The sequence below is a fragment of the Equus przewalskii genome, chromosome X, assembly GCF_037783145.1.
Source record: "Equus przewalskii isolate Varuska chromosome X, EquPr2, whole genome shotgun sequence".
Taxonomy (NCBI): domain Eukaryota; kingdom Metazoa; phylum Chordata; class Mammalia; order Perissodactyla; family Equidae; genus Equus; species Equus przewalskii.
In genome coordinates this window covers 14,891,564-14,914,428 of record NC_091863.1, presented here as the reverse complement: position 1 = coordinate 14,914,428, position 22,865 = coordinate 14,891,564, and the positions used below count along the sequence as shown (strand labels likewise).

The window sequence follows — 22,865 nt, the reverse complement described above, 5'->3', positions numbered from 1 at the left end:
AATGTTCTAACGGTGTCCCAAGTAGGCTCTCTGCTTGGTGTCTCAAAAGTCTATCCTTCATAGACTGACAGCTCACTCCCACTAAAGCTCAAAGACCCACCATGGTTCCCCACTCCCTGTTAAATAAAAGATCAAACTCTTAGATCACCATTCTAGGTTCTCTGAAAACTTTCTCCAACCCGCCCCTGGCCCTGTTTCCTGCTACCTGATATATGTCCAACTAAACCGAAGTTCCTTAGGAGCTCCCCAAACTCCCATCTCTGCACCTGCCATTTTCTATGCTGGGGGTTCCCTTTCTAAATCATTGCTATACAATTCTATGCATCTTCATGCCGTATCTCAAGTCTCTAGAGGTGGCGCTGTATGTCTTCTGTGAGTCCTTCTAGACTTGGGTTTGTGTGGTTTTAGGATCTTAATCACATTCACGGTTATATTTGTACTAATTCGATGTGGATCTTATCACTTCTGCCATAGTATAGGCTCTTAGAGGGCAGAGACCTTGCTTTAGTCTTAGTTAACCCCAAGTAGTACCTAATGCACAGTATGGTGGAGAGGAGTTACTCAGGGTGTTGAAGGGAAGGGAAAGGAAGAGAAATTAACATCTGGTAGAGCCAAAATAGGAAGCTGTGTTCCCACCACGGTGGCTGATAATTCAGCCCCCAGCTCATGAAATTACTGCCTGTGGCTCTTTCAAGAAAGTTGCAGGAGTCTTTCTCCATCCCCTTCAGAAGGTAGTGGCAGTGGGTACAGGAGCAAATGAAGCTTCATCTTCTGGTCAGGGCCTGTTGGCTCTGGTGAGACCTTGGAGATTGTCTAACCCTGGCCTTTAGGTACAGATGTGGAACGTGCAGCCTGGGGAGGTGAGAGGCTGGTCCAAGGTTACAGGGCTGGTCAGAGGCAAACCTGGGACTGACATCCTGACTTTGAGTTCAAGTCTTGTCTGCCCGTAAGCTGGGCCCGTTTGATTTAAGGATAAGTGGCATAGAGAAATTACCCTCTCTGTCCTCTTTCCGGATAGGTTTTCATAGTAAAAGAAAATGAAAAAGATCAAATGCAGTAGGATATGAAATTTAAAATCCCCAAAACATACAGGGGGAAAAAGCTTTCAATTTTATTGGAATTTTGTTCGCTGAGGTTGGAAAGACTTTCCTGATGTCCTCTGGTCCATCTGAAGATACTTGTATGATGCCAAAAATTCATAAAACCAGATTTTAACTGACTTAAATAAGTTTTCCCTTCCACAAGTAATATTTTGCTGGTGTTTAATTCTCTTGTTGTCATGAGTTATAAAATTACACCTGATTTGTAAGTCCTTGATGTGAACTGTGCCACTTAAAGACATTTTTGTGTCATTGATTGAATTCTTTTTTTCCCAATCATGATAGACATACTCACTCATGGAAGAGAAAGAAACTTCTTATGTATAGAAAAAAAATAAGAGAATTAAAAATGACACTGTTGACCTTTTGGTGTAAAAATGGTATTCTCAGTTTTGGCTCTTGTTCTTTATTCTAATGTAATTAGATCCCTGCCTCTTCTGTCACTTTATGTCGCTGCTCTTATGGCTCTTTGGGATCCAGGATTCTGACTTCATACATGAAAAAATGATTCCGTTTTGTCATATAAGCAAACAAACGGCCTGCAGAGAAATAGCCTACAATTGTGCGATTTCTACATAATAAAAGCTCAATGTACAAATGGAGTCTGACTTTATTTTTACTTTTATTTTTTTTTTGAGGAAGATTAGCCCTGAGCTAACTGCTGCCAATCGTCCTCTTTTTGCTGAGGAAGACTGGCCCTGAGCTAACATCCGTGCCCATCTTCCTCTACTTTATATGTGGGACGCCTACGACAGCATGGCATGCCAAGCTGTGCCATGTCCGCACCCAGGATCCGAACTGGGGAACCCCAGGCCGCCAAAGCGGAACATGCGCACTTAACCGCTGTGCCACTGGGCCAGCCCGTGGAGTCTGACTTTAAAAATGATATTTAGACATCAAATTGTGGTCTATTTCTGCAGATAGGATTCTAATAGGTTTTAAATTTCTTTTGAATACTTTAATATGGTTTCCTTATTTTATACAATGATCGTGGTTTTTATAATAAAAATATAAACCTTAAGAAGAAAAGTTTGGAAACTTCCTAGTGTAAGTTATTGTGTTGCTATTATGACATTTTTTGAAAGTTATTTGAGTGCTGCATATAGCTACTTGTAAACGTGGGGGGAGCTGGAAAACAATAATTAGATAAGTAAAAATTTTCATGAGAAGGTTGGTTTCTACCGTTACTTATGCATTTTTTTCTTCTACCATAATAAGATGATATAATAAGAATTTGGTTGTTCTGTAATTATAGGTATCGCAAAGGGTTTGAGCTCCAGTCATCTCTTTATTCAGGAATTAACCTTGCTGTTCTGCTGATAGTTGCTGGACAACAATTTGAAACCTCCATGGAACTAAGGAAAATAGGTAAAGCTATTCATTATTGCAGATGTTGGTGCTTTGGTAACACAAGTTCAGCGTTAAAAATTATGTTCAAATAACTCACATTATGTTTCAAAAGGAACAATTACTGTCTGATAGCACACCTGTGACAGTAGCCAAAATAAAATGCCCACTTTTTCCTCTATTTAAGGCTTGTATAATATGATAGAAACTAGAAAGATTTTTCCTAACTTTATCTTAAATTCAAATTCTTAAGGTGTCCGACTGAACAGTTTGTTGGGAAGAAAAGGGAGCTTGGAGAAAATGAACAATTACTGGGATGTGGGTCAGTTCTTCAACGTCAGCATGTTGGCCAGTGACGTTGGGAAGGCCGTCCAGGCAGCAGAGAGGTTGTTCAAACTGAAACCTCCAGTCTGGTGAGTGATGTCTGTGTGTCGTCATCACCTATCTCAATATCTGATCTTGTTCGGAAATGTTTTCCCCAGGGAGAAAAGGTGTAAATGCAAAAAATACTAGCAATTTGCTGTGTTTCTTCTTCTGACTTCTTCATTAAAGCAAAGCGAGAGCAGAAAGACCAGCTCTGAGAGTTCAGTTGGTTTTCTGTGAAGGGAGGGAAAGACATAGAGACAGACACCTACACAATCAGCATACATCCCTACATGCAGTATCTCCAAGATGAAACTCTCCATCCTGTTAATTTCTTTAGGTCATCTAGGTCCTCAAGAGCAAAACAGTCTTTGGTGCCGGTACGTATCGTGCGTTTGTGAGAAAGCAGATAGTGAAGCTAAAAGCACACCAAGAAAATGATGCTCATCAAAAATGAAAGTTGGAACTAAAAGACCAATGATATGGTCAAGAAAATGGTGGCACAACAGTGGCCCTAGGTTATCCCATTGTACAGCCATTAAAATGTGCAAGAAAGAATACTTGGAGACCTGGAAATGTGTGCGTGGTTTATCATAGAATAAGAAAAGCCAGTTGCAGGATATATTTTTCTATATCAGTGGTTCTCCTACCTTGGTGTGTATCAGAATCACCTGTGTTGATTAAAATATAGGTTGCTGGGCCCACCCTTAGGATTTCTGGTCCCAAAGGTCTAGAGTGGGGCCTGATAATTTGCATTTACAAATTACAAGCTGATGCTGCTGGTTTGGGGACCACACTTTGAGAACCACTGTTCTGTATGGATTCATTTTAGTTAAAAATCTATGTTTGGTATGCGACTCAGAGGAAGGTCTGGGAGGAATGGGCAGTAGCTGACTTCCCCGATAGACACTAAACTGTGTTAGAATTGTGGTTATCTTATTAATCGCTAAGGGCTCATAATAGATGCTCGGTAGATATTTGTGTAATTAACGAATGATGAATTTTCTTCAAAGTATTGACTGGTTATCTCAGGGAAGTAGCCTTATAAGAAGTTTTTAATCTGTTTTTTTCCTTTTCTCTATTTTCTGATTTGTATTAAATGAATTTGGGTTACTTGCATAATTTTAAAGATTTTATTTTTAACAATCTGTGTTCCTCTGCCCCCTCTTATTTCCCAGCTCAGTGGGCCAGTCTGGACTCCAAGGGGTAGGAATCTCTCCAGTCGTATCTGGTTAGACCTCATTTCTTCCCAGTCTGAAGGACTTAAATTTGGTCCTCAAACCATATATCTTGAAAGTTTTCTGAGGCTGAGAGAACACAGAGGCATGCTGAGCTTCCAGCCTTCCTGGAGTGGCTGCTGTTTCCAGAATTCTAATTTTAAGATGCATTGCTGCATCTGAGCCAGACAGAGCTGACTCCATGGAGAGGAGGCCTGAGGCTTTGATACGTTCCCATTATATCAGCACCTAGACTGACTTATAGTGTTGGTACCTATTGCTGTCGGTCCAAGACCACCCTGAAGTTCGTGATTCACTAGAACTCACAGAACTCAGAAATTGGTTATACTTGTGGTTATGGTTTATTACAGTAAAAGTGGACAGATTAAAATCTTCAAAGGCAAAAGGCACTTAGGGCAGAGTCCAGGGGAGACAGACACTGTCCTCTCCCAGTGGAGTCATATAGACAGTGCTTAATTCGCCCAACAATGATGTGTGACAACATGTACAATGTAACACCAACCAGGGAAGCTCACCAAGCCTTAGTGTCCAGCGTTTTTACTGGGGGTCAGTCATGTATGCATGGAGCACCCATGTAGCTGACCTTAGTCACTGAGTCCCCAGCCGCTCTGGAGATCACACTGATACAGCATGGCCCAAGGCCCCCACCATGAATCATATTGTTAATATAAGCTCTCTGGCATGGCCCAAAGCCCCAGGTAAACAAAGACACTCTTATCAGGCAAAATATCCCAAGGGCTTAAAGGTGATCTCCCAGAAGCCAGTCAAGGGCAAGACCTTTCTTTGGAATATGTAGCATTTGGACAACCCAGGCCTGCTGAGTTAATCCTTTACTACACGCACCCAAGCAAGTCAGAGTCTAGCTGATCTGCCTTCCCAAGATAGCTCCAGGTTTTTTCCTCAAAGGGCAAAATAATACTCTGATGCTTTCGGATGAACCATCCCCCTTCACTACCAGAGAGGACATGACCACCACTGCCTGGCAATCATGTTTCATAAAGTTCGATTTGCCTGAAGATGATAAAGTTGTGGTGAGATTCGAGACCTCATAAACTCAGAATCTACCTGGTCAGACCTAATTTTTTAAAAAAAGAAAAGACATGAGTTTCACGTTAGTGATTGCTAGGGGCCAAGGAGGGGATGTAGATGGGAGAGAGGTAGGCGTGGCTATAGAAGAGAAACATGAGGGATCCTTGTTTCAGTGGAAACGTGAGGGATCCTTGTGGCAATGGAAATGTTTTCTATCTTGACTGTATCATTGTCAGTATCCTGGTTGTCATATGTTCTAGAATTTTACAAGATGTTACCATGGACGTAAACCAGGCTGAGGGTACATGGGATCTCTCTGTATTGTTTCTTACAACTATATGTAAATCTACAATTACCTCAAAATAAAAAGTTTGATTAAAAAAGAAAAAGACGATGGGTCTGAAATTTTGTCATTTTGTAATTGCTTTGAGTTTCAAACTACTTGCTCTTGTTATTTAAGACAGTTATCAAATGCTTGCCAGTCTCTACGCTTTGAACACCATGTACCAAAATTGAAGTTTACTCCAATGTTGGCAAAAAGCCAATGTGGTATGATTTTGTTGGACAAGCTTATTTTGTCCACTGTTTGGGTTTCTTTTAATTAAGTATGTGGCTGCCAGATGATTAAGAAGTACTCACTACACGATACGAATTTAAGTAAATAAAGCTTTTGGGAAACTTCTTTTAAAGGGAGTAGAATTGAATTCAGTTTCTTTGGAAATCTAATTTCTTGGTGCTTGTGATTTTTCCAGGTACCTGCGATCATTAGTTCAGAACTTACTATTAATTCAGCGCTTCAAGAAACCCATTATCGAACATTCACCCAGGCAAGAACGGCTTAACTTCTGGTTAGATATAATTTTCGAGGCAACAAACGAAGTTACTAATGGACTCAGATTTCCAGTAAGATATCCTAATCCATTTCTTTAAGATAAAGAAACTGAGGATTGGTGCTATCTAATTGTTGAATACTCTGAAAGGAAGAAAACCTTAGAGTAATTGAAAATGTTAGGATATCCCTCAATCATATGTAAAATCAGCCAGGGATCGATCAACTCACTAGAAAGTTGGCTATGTTCTCTAAAATAGTAGTTCTCAACTGGGAGTGACTTTGTCCCCCAGAGGACATTTAGCAATGTCTGGAGACGTTTTTGGTTGTCACAACTGTGGGGAAGGTGTTGAGACTGGCAGCTAGTGGAGTAAAAGCCAGGGACGCCGCTGAAGATCCCACAGTGCACAGGACAGGCCCCCCACAACACAGAATGATCCAGCCCTAAATGTCGGTAGTGCCGAGCTGGAGAGACCCTGCTCGAACACAGTGCAGTCCTCATTGTGAAATTGTGGAATTTGAAGCTGTGTCCTATTGAGCTTTGGTTTGCCTCCGATGCCACTAATTAATTTTTAAAACTTTACTGGAAAGCAAAATTGCTTTTAGCTCTTCATTGAGCTTTTGTTTCAATTTTATGACCATCTTATAAGGAGTCATAAGTAAGATATCTCAGCATCCTGGAAACTGAACTTCGGATAATTGTGTTTCATATTTATGCCGTGAGATTTTGTGGGAACATGTGGTGTTCAAGAATTTCATTAAACATCTAATAAAAGATTAAGTTGTTTGAAATGATTATAATAATGATTTTGTTCCTGGGTAATAAGTTTTAAAATCTTCTTTTAATTATGAAATACTTCAAATTTACTGAAAGGTACCAAAAAATAACGGAACAGACGCTTGTGTAACCTCTGCCCAGGTTTAGCAATCTTTAACATGTTGCTTTATTTGCTTTGGAAATTCATTCTCTCTTTATCTCCCTCCCCCACTTTCTTCCCCTCTCCTCTCCCTCCCTCCCTCTACCCCAACAAAATAAAACATTACCTATGGGATGTCACCTCTCTTTTCATCCCCTTGCATTTTTTATAGACTTGGTACCTACCTGTGGATCATCCAGTTTACTTCCTCATTTCTCTCAAACACTGTAGCCTTCCTCTTTCTTCTCTGTCACCAACTCAGGCAGGCCTTTCTTGGCTACCCTGTCTAAAGAAGTGCCCCCTCCTTTATTCCACTTTATTTTCCTCAGAGCTCTGTATGATGTTGTGTTGCTTATCCCTGTCTGTTTGTTAGTCCATCTGCCCCATCAGAGCATAGACCTCCCGTGGGCAGGGCCTTCTGTTGTGGGCTGTGTATGTACAGGGCCTAGAGCGGTGTTGGCTCGCAGTAGGTACATGGTGAGTATTTGTGGGGTACAGAGCTTTCACTTCCTTCCTGGGCAGGGGAACCTCTGTGTTATATTCCCACGCATTACAGAAATCTGGTCTTCTTTCAGGTTCTGGTGATAGAACCAACCAAAGTCTACCAGCCTTCGTACGTCTCTATAAACAATGAAGCTGAGGAGAGGACGGTTTCTCTGTGGCATGTCTCACCCGCGGAAATGGTAGGGGAAAACTCACAATAGCTCTCTCCTTATTCTGTGTTATTTAATCAAAGATTCAGTTTTCAAGTAGGAGAGTCTATGTTGTAGTATTTGAAGGAACAGGCATTTGTGGCTAACTTCTGAATTACGGGAATGTATGAGAGAGTATAATCACAGATGAAAGAAAGGAAGCAGGTTTTCCCATTGTAGATATGTCTGTATTATATATGTGTGTACATGTGTGTGTATATATGTGTGTGTGTTTGTGTGTATATACATATGATTGAAGATAGGCTTGTTTTGGGGGAGTTTTTTTGCTGAGGAAGATTAGCCCTGAGCTAACATCTGTGCCAATCTTCCTCTGTTTTGTATTTGGGTTGCTGCCACAGCATGGCTGATGAGTGGAGTAGGTCTGTGCCCAGGATCTGAACCCAGGCTGCTGAAGCAGAGTGTGCCAAACTTAACCACTACACTACAGGCCTGGCCCCTATATAGGCTTGTTTTTAAAGCTAAACCATAAGGAGTGAATAAAGAATAAAGGGAATGTCCCTCCAAATCCCCCCAATGATTTGGTGGATATCTACCTAAACCTTTCTCTAAACTCAACTCACTTATATATGTATAATGTGTATGTGTATACATACATACATCATATATACATATGTGTGTGTATGTATATATATATATAGAGAGAGAGAGAGAGAGGCATTTTCATTAAAGTGAGGTCATACAGTAAATATTTATTATTTTGCAACTTACTCTTTTTAACTGATCTATACATCATGGCCAGTTTTGCATATAGCACACACTGATCCATCCGATTTTTTAAAATGTAATATTCCCTATATTCCCATATCATGTGTCGCATTTCTGAGTATGGATGAATGATAATTTATTTCACTGCTTCCCTGCTGACGCACTTTTCCAGCTCAATTTTGCACTCTAGCCGATGGTAGATATACGGGGCACACCCTGGCGGTTACACCCTACCATGCTCAGATAGGTGTTTCAGGGGCAGAGATTCCCAGAAACAGACCTGCTGGATTCAAGACTACACACATTTGCAGTTCGATAGCTGCTGTCAAATCTGCACCATTGTGATTTATACTCACACCAACAATATAGGAGAGGCAACATTTTAATTGCCTGTTAATAAGATTACAGAAACGCTGGGCCAGGCCTGATGTTTTATGGTAACAGCTATGTTTTCATCTCTGTGTGTCTAAAGTGCTTCATCAGCTTCTTTCTTTATTAAAATATTTTGTAATAATCAAAAGATGTAGCACCTTTGACCAGTGCATTGGGTAGATCTACTTGCTACGGATATGTTTTCACGGAGAGTGGAGAGAGTCCTGTCATTAACTTGGCAAGGAAGCATTGTTTTTTTCCTGGAAACCAGAGTGTGAGCAATTGTGTTTTCATCAGGTGAACACAAGCAGCATCTTCAAAAATAAAATGCAACATTGGAGAACAAGCAGAGGCTCAAAATCATGTTCGAAATTCCTTATGAGAAATAGTCATGATACAGCAACTCCCCATTGTTGAATGGGTATAAAGGTCGAGTTATGCTCAGTGAATAAGTTGTAAAGATCTGCTATCCAGCATTGTGCCTATAGTTAACAATACAGTACGTGCACTTCAAAATTTGTTAAGAGAGCGCATCTCATGTTATGTGTTCTTAGCACACACACACAAAAATCAAAACAAAAACCAAGGTACACAAGGACACTTGGGGAGGTATTGTATCTGTCTAGTGCTTGATTGTGGTGATGGTATCATGGGTGTTCGCATATATCCAAACTCAACAAATTATGCACATTAAATATGTGCAGTTCTTTGTATATCAGTTATACCTCAATAATGGTATAAAAAAAGAAATAGTCTTGAATGATACCTCAAATTGTCTTAGTCTGCTTGAGCTGCTGTAACAGAATAATGTAGACTGTGTGGCTTAAGCAACAGAAATTTATTTCCCACAGTTCTGGAGGCTGGGAAGTCTGAGATCAGGGTGCCAGCGTGGTCAGGTCTGGTGAGAGCCCACTTCCTGGTTTGTAGATTGGGGTCTTCTTGCTGTGCTCTCACATGATAGAGACAGAGAGACAGAGAACTCTCTCTGTATCTTCTTATAAAGGCACTAATCCCATCATGAGGGCCCCACCCTCATGACTAATCACCTCCCAAAGGCCCCACCTCCTAATGCCATCACACTGGGGGTTAAGGCTCCAACATATGAATTTACGGGAACACAAACATTCAGTCCATTACACAAGTGTAAGCCAATAACTTTGTCTAGTGTTTAGTAGTGAGGCAACTTCTTGTTGATGATAGTCAGCAGCCATTAGTGAAGATGAGCTGCCATAGTGTGCTTGGGTTTTTTGCCTGCACTGTGTGTATTAAGTATTTGAGTGCAAAAGAGAAAAATTAAAGCTATAATAAAATGAATTCAGAGTGTCCAAACAGATATATCTCATTTGAAGAATGCATGCATCTTCTATGAAATTTGCCTCTTTGGGTTTTTTTGAATCTTTTATTGAAGTATAACATACAGAAAAATGCATCAATCATAAATGTACAATTTGAAGGATTTTTCCCAAGTGGATACACGCTAATAACCAGTGCAGGTTAGGGAAGAGAATACCAGCAGACCCCCACCCCTGAAGTCCTGCTTAGGCTTCCTCTGTGCCCTCTCCAGGTACCACCTCCATGCACCATCCTGTTCTCAGTGTTGGAATTCTTGTGCTAGAGACCAGCCTTTCTTATTCTTTGTATCATTGACGCCACTGTGATATGAAAGAATTTTCAAAATTCTCATCTGTCATCTCACTATTCCATTGATATGCTCTTCATACATTTGGAGCAAGATGGCTTTGATCTCATGGAATTCTTCAAACTTTGCCCACTTCGTTTGAATCCTATAATGGTTGCTAGCCCTTACTGGACATTTCCCTTGGTACATATAATATCTCAGTAGTTGTAAATATTTTACTTTGTTTGTATATGGTCCATAATAAGAAATGGAAAGAACTACATAAGCAGCAAATGCTAGTTTTCCTTGACTGATGAAATGTTTTGTACAAGTGCTTGTAGTTGTCAGAGCAAACGTCTGAGAGAAATAGAAATTGCTTTTTTCTTTGAGAGGAAGCCTTTGCTTTTGCCTTCATTTACATTTTTTAAGTTCTGCAGATTGTGAAAGCAAGCAGATTTGCTAAAGTAAGATGACATTTCTCTACACAGTGTTGCATCTTTTCCCGGGGGGCTACCGATGGTGGGAAGAGATCACACACGTGCACATGTTCACCCACACACAACATCGCTGTAAGATGACATTAAGTTCTGGTTTTTGAGCCAAGGATTCAGAAACTTACGCTGGTAAATGTTTAACAACCGGCTCTCCAGAGACACAGGAGCAGAGGACTGATTTGTAGTTTTTGCCGCTTTCTATGGTGTAAATACTCCCACCATGGCCAGTTTCAGGCAACCTACATCAGGTCACTGAGTGTGAGGTTAGGAAGAGATGTACAAAATTGGCCTTCCTGAGCTGGTGCAAGCTGCACCCAGCACACTAACACAAGGAGGCCGCACAGAGCAGGAGCAAATGCACCATTTCTGCCTCAGCTTCTCTTTGGCCCCAAAGTCACCAACAGGCACATAGTGGCCACCAGTGTTGTTCACACAGGTAGGGCTGCTGGTTTTGGAAAGCTCTTTTATTGGTGCCTTTTATAGTTATGTTAGTAACAGGACAAACTTACGCAAAAAGTCTACGCTCTTAACACAAAATCATCACAGACACCCAAGATTTCTCCTCACGAGTCTGTATTCTGGAGGTAGGAGGGCAGAGGCTGAGTCGGCACCCAGGGGATCCTGGAGGCGTGCCTCTACCTCTGGCTTCCTGGCCCATTTCTCCATAACCCACTCTGGCTCTGCTTCTAATGCACTTTTATCAGGGGCTTCTGACACTGACATGGAAAGCTACAATCTTGAGTCTGTTTCCTCATCATGATTTAGATATGGTAAAATATCGCCTCTCAGGAAAGATCAGGATGCTGCCTAACAGAAAGCTTGGAATAGGAGGAAAACAGTCCCAGCTTTGCTGATCGAGTACTCTGTGCCAGTTGACCCACCAGGACACCAAATCAGAAAGAGTGCATCCAGTCCTGTCTTCTGTTACCAGATATTTCATGAAAAACTCCATTTGCAGATGCAGGAGAGCATGGACTTCATGATTCCATTTATATAATATTTCAGAACAGGCAAAACTCTCTGTGGTGGTAGAAGCCAGAATAGCAGTTGCCTTTGGGTGGAAAGGAGTGATTGGGAATGGGGGTTACGAGGGAAGCTTCTGGGCTGCTGCTAATGTTCTGTCTCTTGATTTAGATGCTGGTTACCATGGGTATTCATTTTGTGGAAACTTGTTGAGCTAATCACTGTCCCCTTTTCTGAATATATGTTATACTTCAATTTAAAAGTTTAATAATAATTAAAAAGCACTTGTACTGGCCCTCTTGATATTCCCCAACCATTACTGGATCCTGTGGCTTTCCAAATAAAACTCAAACTCTTTTCCCAAGTGTCAAGTCCCTATACAATCCTGCCCCTCCCTTCCTCCCTTCCCCGATCCTCAGCCCCAGCCGGACTGTCCCCTTCCTGTCCTCTTCCATCCCTCAAGCTGGCCACGCAGGGGCTCACAGCTGCACTTTTGTTCTCATCCTTTTTCCTCCCTGGAATTCCTTCTTCCCATTATCCACGTCCTAACTTTCGCAAAGGCATCTCTAACCACGCTTTCACTCCTTCCACTGCGTGTCTATAGGCTACCTCATTGCCTGTGTCACGTACAAAGTACATCCTATCGCTTATTTATCAGTTTCTGAAAATATCTCCCGAAATGCATTGCAAGCCCACGCGTGACTTCTATATTTTTATGTCTGTAGACCCTACAAAGCAGGTACCCCCCACCCCAAGTGCCTGTTGGTTATGGTATAAAGGGAGAGAGGGGAGGTCCGTGTTGTTTACTTCTTAACTAGTAAATCTTCCTCCCAAATCAAGAAGTTCCCTAAAGCTACCCTGGAGCAAGCCTAGCCTCTGGGAGTCCTTTGAACACTCGTGTGGCTGAGCTTTCTATATACGTGCAGCCTCTCGGAAGCGTATGTGGGTCAGACAAGGCTCTCTTGAATCTGCCCTGCTTCCTATTTCTGTGCCTGAATCCAAAAGTAGACTCCTGCTCTCCACCACTACCCTCTTTCAGTGACTTTGAACACACCTCTCCTCTGAAATATGCTCAATCTGTCTATGGGGTTGGGTCCAATGTGATGGCTTTCCTGTTTTCGTTTGCTTTCATCTTTCACAGCCCTCGATGGCTTCCCGTCCCACACAGAGTAGAAGCTGAAGTCCTGATGATGGCCTCTAAGGCCCTGCCTGATCTCCCTCATGAGCTCCAACCTCCTCTCCCACTCCCCACTTCTCACTCCACTCACACTCCTCCTCGCTGGTCGCATACCAAGCACACTGCTGCCTCAGGGCCTTTGTTTGCACTTGCTGTTCCCTCTGCCTGGAAGTGTTCACCCAGATATCTGCATGGCTCACTCCTTCACTCCCTTTAGCTTTCTGCTCAGAAGTCATCAGAGAGGCCTTCCCTGAGCATCCACTTTAACATCATGACCCCCTGCCCCACCTTAATGTCCTTCCCTGCTTTATTTTTCTTCAAAGCACTTTTTAGCGTCCACCATGCTATTAATTTACTATTTAATTTATTGCCCATCTCCTCTCACTTCAGGGACTTTGTCATTCTCTGGCATGTCTTCAGTGCTGGTACCTTGCCTGGTACGTAGTTGGTGTTTAATCAACACGTACGAATGGATCTTCTCCCATTGGGAACCATCCTCCCAGTTGTTCCTGTTATCATTGCCCAAGGATGGCAGGAATTTGTCACCTGACTGCTCGTAGTTGTTCTCCTGAGCCATATGCCCAGTCTTTTGGCTCTCACACTTGTCTTCTCTGGGGGGCTTAGCTGGTCATTTATGACATTCCTCAGGCTAACCAAATGTATTTTTGTCATTCAAAATTATTTCTATTGTTGTGATGTATTGGTATTGTAGTCTATGGCTCTTCTGAAACTGAGATTTCAGACACTCCTTCTGAGGCTTGGCTTGGTGCAGAGTCTGAGGGCAGGGAATGGTAGGAGAGAGAGGGAACAGAGTTACTGAAAGAAAAAACAAGTGCATCTTGTCCAGATTGAAATCCTAGTTAGTTTTTGTGTTAGTCTTGGTAGGCTAACTGCTAAAACGAATAGCCTCCAAATATTAGTATCTTAACATGATCAAAGTTTGTCTATGCTTCATGTCATTTCTGGGTTGGCAGGGTCCCCATTCCATCTTGTAGCGGATGAGGCAAGAGAATGTTAGGGGATTGCTGTGGAGGTTTTTATGAGGCAGGCTGGCAGGTGGCACACATCACTCCTGCTCACATCCCAATGGGCAGAACTCCATCATATGGCCCAACCTAGCTGCAAAGGAGGCTGGGAAAAGTATTCTAGCTATGTGCCCAAAGAGAAAAAGATTAAAAGGTGGTGAACATTGACTGGTATCTGCCACATTCTTGCTTCTCCAAACATTTTAGCAGGTCACTCAACTTAGGTAGGCTGTTCCCAAACTCATTTTAGAGTTTTTCTGATATGTTGACAGAAGATGAAAGGCCATTCACTGTGTACTTATTGTTTCTATTTCAAATTTAGATTGTTTGCTCTAAAGTGGACTAGAGATACAAGCAAATTTTTATAATCAAAAATCTGGTGTTCCAAGTTATGCAAAATATATCGCTCTAACCCCTAAGTCTCTATTGAAAGTAAAATAGAATCAATTGACCATAGAATGAAACCAAAAATGATTCTTTGCATGGAAAAAAATCAAGCTACTGACTTTTATCTTTGATACCTGCAGAAACAAATCCATGAATGGAATTTTACAGCCTCTTCCATTAGGGGAATAAGGTAAGAACATAAGAGAAGATGTAATTATTGTTTTAATGTAAATAATGATAATAATGTTTTGTTACCTTAATGTTTCCACTTATAGTTAATATGTGATGTTCTTATTTTTAACGGAATCCAAAATGGACTATTTTCTTTTTGGTTGCCTGGCCTGAGCTTGTTCATAATGTGCTGCTAGTAATGGCTTCTTGGCTTGTTTCAGCAAAGTAGATTTTTTTGTATCCAACAGACCAAACTCTCTTGTCTCAAACTTTTTTTAAAAGATGAAGTTATATCTATAGAAAGAGAAAGTGTTTCTTCTTTGAGGCAGTGATGTTCAAGTGCTCGAGGACCCCTGAACTGAAGCTGGATTACTTGGTAATGACACTTGGCCGGGGTCTCCTGAGCAGAGTAATGGAGCCGAGGGCCATGTTATTAGCCAGGGAGTGGGGTGGTGTATTCCCGGGAGAGATGTGGCACTTGCTCTTCTGGATCAGTAGTGGTGGGCATTTGGACCTGAGCCTTGTGGCTGCACTCTTGAGTCTCACCCTGCGAGTACATCCAAGTGGGAGAGCGGCTCTGAGGAGATGTGAGTTTTAATCCCTCTTTTGCTGTTTGACCTTGGGAAAGTCACTCAACCTCTCTAGGTCTGTCTCTTCATAGTTTCCATCAAAGTAAGGGCTTGGACTAGAACTCTGTCTTTTCTCTGATTCTGAGACCACAGGCCACTTTAAAGGGAGGGAAATAATTTAAGAACAGAGTAGTATATTTAAATAATCCTTCTCAGAAAAATGTAATTCAAAAAGCATTTTCAAAATCATGTTACTCAGAAACTAAGTTGTATGAGAGCATGTAGTCAAGAACCTTCTGTTTGTACCTTCTCATAGAGGTATACTTCTTGCTGCTGTTTTAACAATTAACAGAGATGTGCAAAGGGCCTGGGGTGAATCAGACCCTGGGACCAGTGTGACATGAAGAGCATGTGTTGAACATAACCAGTGCTATCCAACTAACTGTGGTAGTTCCTTTGCAGATTGGTTTTCAAAACATGCTCATGTATAACCCAGCTTTAATTCTTTTTGAATCACCCTGTGCTATTGCTGCTTCAACTCGGTATTGGTAATCCATAACATATGGAGAATGGTCGAAGAAGCTATGGATCTCAGGAAGAGATGACTTAGGGCAAGATAAAGTGGCTTCATTTGTTTGAAGGGCTAATCATAGAAGAGAATCTAGCCTTTTCCATTGTGCCACCTGGCAAAATGTAGGCTTTGGCCCAGTGTAGGTAAACAACTTTCTAGCAATGGAATCCATCAGCGGATGGAGTATGATGCTTTTCTGTCACTGGATATGCCCAGACAAGCCGAGTATTGCCTGTTCGAGGAGCTGTAGAGTCAGATCCAGACCTTGGGTGGGGATGGACCAGATAACTTGTAAAGGCCTTTCTTGGGCCAAGATGCCATGTTTATTTCTGCTTCCCTCGTGTGGCTACAATTACTGTGTCCTGATGTTTTTCAAGTCTAGAAATTCCTTTGATACCATATATCTTATTTCACAAATACCTTTCCTGTCTTTTTTTGTGAAATTATAAACTCTTGAGGGAAGAGATGATATTTTATTCTCTTTTCTGCTGCCCGTATGCTTTGCTTAGCACTGAATATATAGTAAGTTCTTTATACACATTCAAGTCAGTTGATGAATACAAACTCAAACATAAGCAAGATAAATGTCCCTGCTTTTTAAATTTCATAGAGAAATACAAGTCAAATTTTGGGGGTATTCTTTAAAACGTTAATGGATCTTTCAAATTTGTAAAATGGAAGAGAATCTGTTACTAGAGTGTTCCCAGAAATGTAAAATTGATGTCATAATTTATGTATAATCATTCTTATGTTTTGAAATTTTACAGCATATCCAAGTTTGATGAGCGGTGTTGTTTTCTCTATGTCCACGATAATTCTGATGACTTTCAAATCTACTTTTCCACCGAAGAGCAGTGTAGTAGGTGAGTTGTAGCTGATTCGGGTATTTGCAATCTAATATGCTGAATCATTTCCAGAGGGTCTTTGTTGTGAAAAATATTTGATATATTGCCTTTCCTGAAATTTTAACTTATAGAAAATTATTTTTACAGCTTTATTGAGATATACTTCATATATCATGCAATTCGCCCATTTGAAATGTACAATTCAATCTTTTTTTACTGTATTCAGTTTTACAACCATCACCACAATCTAATTTTAGAATATTTTCATCACCCCCCAAAAGAAACCCAGTATCCATTAACAGTTACTCTCCGTTCTCCCTCAATCTAATCCTCCCAACCCCAGCCCCTGGCAACCACTAATCTACTTTCTGTCTCTATGGATTTACCTATTCTTGACATTTTATATAAGTAGAATCATACAATATGTGGCCTTTTGTGACTGGCTTCTTCCACTTATCATAATGTTTTCAAGTTCAGCCGTGGTGTAAAATGCATCAGGACTTCATTCTTTTTTGTAACTAAATAATATTTAATTGTATGGATATATTTGGTTTATCTGTTCATCATTTGAAAGGCATTTGGGTTGTTTCCACTTTCTGGCTATTATGAATAACATTCACATGCAAGTTTCTGGGTGGACATATTTTTTCGTTTTCTCTTGGAGTCAAATTACTGGGTCTTATGGTAACTCTGTTTAACCTTTGGTGAACCACTAGACTGTTTTCCCATTTTACATTCCCATCAGCAATGTACGAGGATGCCAATTTCTCCACATCCTTGCAACACTTGTTATTGTCTGTCCTTTTGGTTATAGCCATCCCAGTGGTTGTTCAGTAGAATCTCACTGTGGTTTGATTTGCATTTCCCAATGAATAATGATACTGAGCATCTTTCTGTGAGCGTATTGGCCATTTATATATCTCTTTGGAGAGCTATCTACTCCAATCCTTCACCCAATTAAACATTTTTTTTTAACTTTTTATTTTGGAAAATATTCGAACCTACAAGAAAGTTTCAAAAAAAGTACAAAGAATTTCCGTATATGTTTCACCTAGAATTCCCCAATGTTAACCCTTTACCACATTTGTTTTACATTCTCTCTATATGCATAGGATTATTTTTTTCTGACCTATTCAAGAGTGAGTAGTAGACATAATGCTCCATTACCTCTCAGTACTTCGATGTGTGTTTCCTAAAAACAAGAACATTCACTTATGTGATTACAGTACAGTTATCTAATCAGGGAATTAAGATTGATATGGTCCTATAATCTACAAACCTTATCCAAATTTTACTTATTGTCCCATTAATGTCCTTTATAATAAAACAAAAGATTTTTTCTCTGGTCCACAATCCACTCCAGGATCACATGTTACATTTAGTTGTCGTGTCTGTACAGTCCCCTTTTATCGGGAACAGTGCTTCATCAATCCTTCTTTGTCTTTCTTGACTTAATGCTTTCAAAGAGTACAGGCAGTTTATCTTGTATAGTCCTTCAATTTGGGTTTGCTTGATGTTTCCTCTTGATTACATGAGCGTTAAGCATTTTGGGTAGGAATACCACAGAAGTGATGTCGTGTCCTTCTCAGTGCATCACATCAGGAGACATACAATATCTTTGTCTCATTACTGGTGATATTAACTTGGCTCACCTGGTGAAAGTGGTGTTTTCAGATTTCTCCAAACTTTGCCCATTTTTAATTGGGTTATTTGTATTTTCGTTAATGAGTTTTAAGAGTTCTTTATATATTCTGGATACAAGTCCCTTATGAGATGTGTGATTTGCAAATGCTTGCTCCCTTTCTAGGGGTTGTCTTTTAACTCTGTTGATAGTGTCATTTGCAGCAGGAAATTTTAAATTTTGATACAGTCCAATTTATTTTTCTTTTGTCATTTGTGCTTTTGGTGTTACATCTAGCTTTGCCTAATCCAAGTTTTTCTCGGTGTTTATGTTTTCTTCAAAGAGTTTTATAGTGTTAGCTCTTATATTTGGGTCTCTGATCCATTTTCAGTTCATTTTTCTGTATGGTATGAGGTAAGGGATGCAACTTCATTCTTTTGCATGTGGATAAGTCGTTGTCCCAGCACCATTTGTTGAAAAGACTTCTTTCTCCCATTAAGTGGTCTTGGCACACTTTTAGAAAATCAGTTGACGATAAATGTAAGAGTTTATTTCTGGACTTTCACTTCTGTTCCATTGATCTATGTGTCTATCTTTATGCCAGGACCACATTTTCTTGATTACTGTAGCTTTGTATTAAGTTGTAAACATCAGAAAATGTGAGTCCTCCAACTTTGTCCTTGTTTTTCAGAATTGTTTTGGCTACTGTGGGTGCTTGCATTTCCATGTGAATTTTAGGATCAGCTTGTCAATTTCTGAAAAAAAAGGCAGCTAGGGTTTTGACAGAGATTGCATTTGATATGTACATCAATTTGGGAGGCATTGCCATCCTAACGTGTTAAGTGTTCCAGCCCATGAACAAGCGATGTCTTTCTGTTTGTTTAGGTCTTTAATTTCTTCCAACAATTTTTGTAGTTTCAGTATACTAGTCTTATACTTCTTTTGTTAAATACATATCTAAGTATTCTATTCTTTTCAATGTTATTGTGAATGGAGTTGTTTTCTTATTCTTAACTTGGATTGTTCATTGCTAGTGTATAGAAATACCCTTGATCTTTATATATATTGATTTTGTATCCTGTAACCTTGCTGAACTCGTTTGTTAGTTCTAATGGTTTTATTGAATTCCTTAGGATTTTCTGTATACAAGATCATGTCATCTGCAGATAGAAATCATTTTAGTTCTTCTTTTCCCACCTGGATACGTTTATTTCTTTTTCTTGCATGATTGTCCTGACTAGACTCTGCAGGATAATGTGGGGTGGAAGTGGCAGAGCAGATGTCCGCGTCTTGTTCCTGATCTTAGGGGGAAAGCATCCAGTCTCTCCTCATTAAGCATGATGTTAGTGACAGGTTTTTCATCAATAGCCTTTATCAGGTAGAGGAAGTTCCTTGTACTCCTAGTTTGTTGAGTGTATCATACAATTTAAGAACATTTTAACGCAGTGTGTCTGAGGCAATCATTATCACAAAATATTTAGAAATCAGACTAAACATCAGACAGGGGAACCCTTGGGTCACAACCTTCAATTTAGAGTTGGAAAATTGCTGCCAAATACTAGGCAGAACATCCCTTTACTACAGAGTTTATCTTTCTGACTCTCATTCAGTCCTCAATGCTATTTTTTTGTCATCCATTTTAATAATTTTTAAATTGAGGTGTAACCTAGTACAAGTAAAGTGTGTAAAGTGCCTTTAAGTATACAGCTTGATCAGTTTTTACATATGTCTAAATCTGTGTACCCATCCCCCAGATCAGCACCCCAGGTGCCTTAAGCCCCTTTCCAGTCATTAACCCGCCCCAATGGTAACTATTTTGATTTCTATCACCAATGGTTAGTTTTGCCTGTTCTTAAACTTCAAATAAATGGAATCATATAGTATGTGCTCCTATTTCTTGCTTCTTTCTCTTAAAATAATATCCATGAGATTCAGCCATGATGCGTGTATCAGTTCTTCCTTGTTATTTCTGTGTAGTGTTCCATTTTGTGAATATACGACAATTTGTTCTATCCATGAACATTTGGATTGTTTCCAATTTAGGGCTATTGTGAATAAAACTGCTATGAACATTCTCGTACATGCCTTTTGGCAAACATATACATTGATTTTTGTTGAGTATATACCTAGGAGTGGAGTGACCGGGTTATAGGGTACGTTTATATTCAGCTTTGGTCAATAACTGCCAGTGATTTTCCAAAGTGGCTGTATCAACTTCCACTCCCGCCAGCCATGTACAAGAGTTCCAGTTGCTCCACATTCTTAACAAGTGATAACTGTCTTTTAAATTTTAGTTATTCTGGTGAGTGCATACCATATGTTTCCTAAGAAGACTGACTGTTGCATTTCCCAGCTTTCGAAGATTAGAAGAAGCAAAGGTGGGATGGGTTAGTTAGAGAAAAGAATATTTTGTTGTTTTGTGGAAATTATCTTATAGTGTACAGTATTCTTCCCTGCCATCCTAAGAGAGAATACGGAATAAAAGTTTTCTAATGAGTCAAATTACTTGTTCTCAAAGTAACAAGTACACAAGTCTAGGAAGTGGTTGATGTGGCCCAGCAGCACATCAATCTTGTGAGAAGCATTTATGGGTAATAGTTGATATTAAGCTTCATCTGTGTGAACAGAATAATGAGGCCACCTTCTTTATTTCCTCCTCCCCCCTCCCCTTATATAAGCCCTTATTTCTCACTAAGAACTAGAGCGTCTGCACCTTGAGAGGCGATGGTCCTACCGGCTGTAGCACTCATTAGATCACCCCTGGAACACTGGTCTCAGGGCCAGACTTGAGTAATCCAGGGCCACCTTTGAGGAATTACCTGTTGGTGGAGTGACTCACAAACAAGTCCTGGGGGAAACATTGAGGGAACAAGGAGGAAAGAATTACAAGGACATAATAAAATTGTGGACATTTCTAATGGGCTGTTGCACAGAAGAGGGAATAATTCTAAGCAATCTGTGGGTGGAACCCACGTAAAAGAAGTCTTAGGTCAATATAAGTGAAGCATTTCTCATTGAGTTCTCCAAAGAATGAGCTGCCGTGTGAGGTCATGAGTCCTCTATCACTAGAGGTGTTCAAGTATCACTTGGCCAACCGGTTGGTGGGAATACTGTATAGAGGGGATTCATGTATAATGTGGATATTTGAACTAGATTAGACAACCATTAAAGTACCATGGCAAATCAAGAAGTGGATTGATTGTTCCATGAACTTGTAAGAGCTTGGTTTATATTTAATCACAGTTTAATGTAATAAGGCTAAGTTAAAGGTAAGGAACAAGAGTGATCATAATAGCATCTTTGCAACATTTGCTGTTCTAGGTTTTGCTTTTTGGTCAAAGAGATGATAACCAATGCAGTGGGCAGTACAGTGGAGCTGGAGGGAGAGACCGACGGGGACACCTTAGAGGTGAGTCACGGAAGACCTAGAACATGGGACAAGTTATTTATTGTGTCTTTGATACTTAAAGACAATGTCCAATTTTTGTGTGAAAATTCCTTATGTGTGTATTTTAAAATACTCATTCATGAATGAGCTAGCCATCACTATCCATGACTTTCAAAGATTAAATTTAGCACATCTCTATAGAAAAACCTCATTACCTTGGAATCTTCTCAGCCAGAATGTTTAAGAAAAATTTAGCAAGGACTAGACTAAAATTTCCTTTTGTGCACATCTTATGGAAAAGTTTTTTCTAACTGGTTAATAATGTTTGTGAGACTACAAGAGAAATAGTTGACCTGCTGGTAGCAGACTTTTTCATTTATGCCTAAAATGACTTCAGTTATATATACTTGTGTATAATATATTAAATATAACAATTTTAATATCATTTTTTAGAAAGTGGGATCATCTTAAGCTCTTTTGGACAGTACAGTTGTAGTCCAGTTACTACACCATTACACATATGTTTAAATCTTACATGATTATTCAGAGTTGCCACTAATTCAGGCCTTCCCACTGATTACAGTTTAATGAGATTTTACTATACTTTCAAGTTGACTGAAATTAATTCTTTGAGGTTTATTTCAGAAAATATCAAAGGGATTCATTTTAATAATTGAGTCAGGTACTCGAATTCTTAGCTTAGAATCAAGGTTTGGTGTAGAAACGAACTGAGTGATGCGCTTTGAAGGTAACAGATGCAGGGGCAGAGAAAGGTGTGAGATAGGAGCCTTTTGTGGAGCAGGCTGATGTCTGGCTAAATCAGACAGTGATGGGGACTTGTTAGTAATCTTAATTGTCATGAGCACCCCTAGAAGTAGATGGGAAAGGGCACACACACCTGCACACACTCACAACTTCTGTGTACTTCTATGAGTAGGCATAGTGAAGCATAGAAAATAACAGAAAGAATCCCTTGCTGCCTCTACTTTCAATAAGCATTGCTCAGCCTAGAATTACATTTGTTTTAATCATTGAGAAGAACAAACTGGAATACAACTGTATAACAGCTGTTTTTTTGAGGTCATATTGGCTTATAACATTGTGTAAATTTCACGTGTACATTATTATATATCACTTTCTGTATAGACTTCATTGTGCTCACCCCCAATAGTCTATTTTTTATCCATCACCATACATATGTATTCCTTTACCCCTTTTGCCCTCCCCCCACCCCTTCCCCTCTGGTAACAACCAATTTGTTTTCCTTATCTATGTGTTTCTTTGTTGATCTTCCACATGAGTGAAATCATATGGTATTTGTCTTTCTCTGTCTGACTTATTTCACTTAGCATAACACCCTCAGGGTCCATCCATGTTGTCACAAATGGGATGATTTTGATTTTGTCTTTTTTTATGGCTGAGT

The 22,865-nt window shown here is 40.0% G+C and overlaps 1 protein-coding gene across 1 annotated transcript in view; it reads left to right on the top strand.

The window, feature by feature from the left end:
- MAP3K15 (mitogen-activated protein kinase kinase kinase 15) overlaps nucleotides 1-22,865 on the top strand; it is a 123,153-nt gene that overhangs the window by 72,538 nt on the left and 27,750 nt on the right. Inside the window, exons 8-14 of the mRNA XM_070604218.1 lie at nucleotides 2,356-2,468; nucleotides 2,701-2,860; nucleotides 5,830-5,980; nucleotides 7,399-7,506; nucleotides 14,418-14,467; nucleotides 16,356-16,451; nucleotides 21,376-21,463. Of these exons, the coding sequence (XP_070460319.1) occupies nucleotides 2,356-2,468; nucleotides 2,701-2,860; nucleotides 5,830-5,980; nucleotides 7,399-7,506; nucleotides 14,418-14,467; nucleotides 16,356-16,451; nucleotides 21,376-21,463 (766 nt within the window). The remainder of the gene's footprint in view (nucleotides 1-2,355; nucleotides 2,469-2,700; nucleotides 2,861-5,829; nucleotides 5,981-7,398; nucleotides 7,507-14,417; nucleotides 14,468-16,355; nucleotides 16,452-21,375; nucleotides 21,464-22,865) is intronic.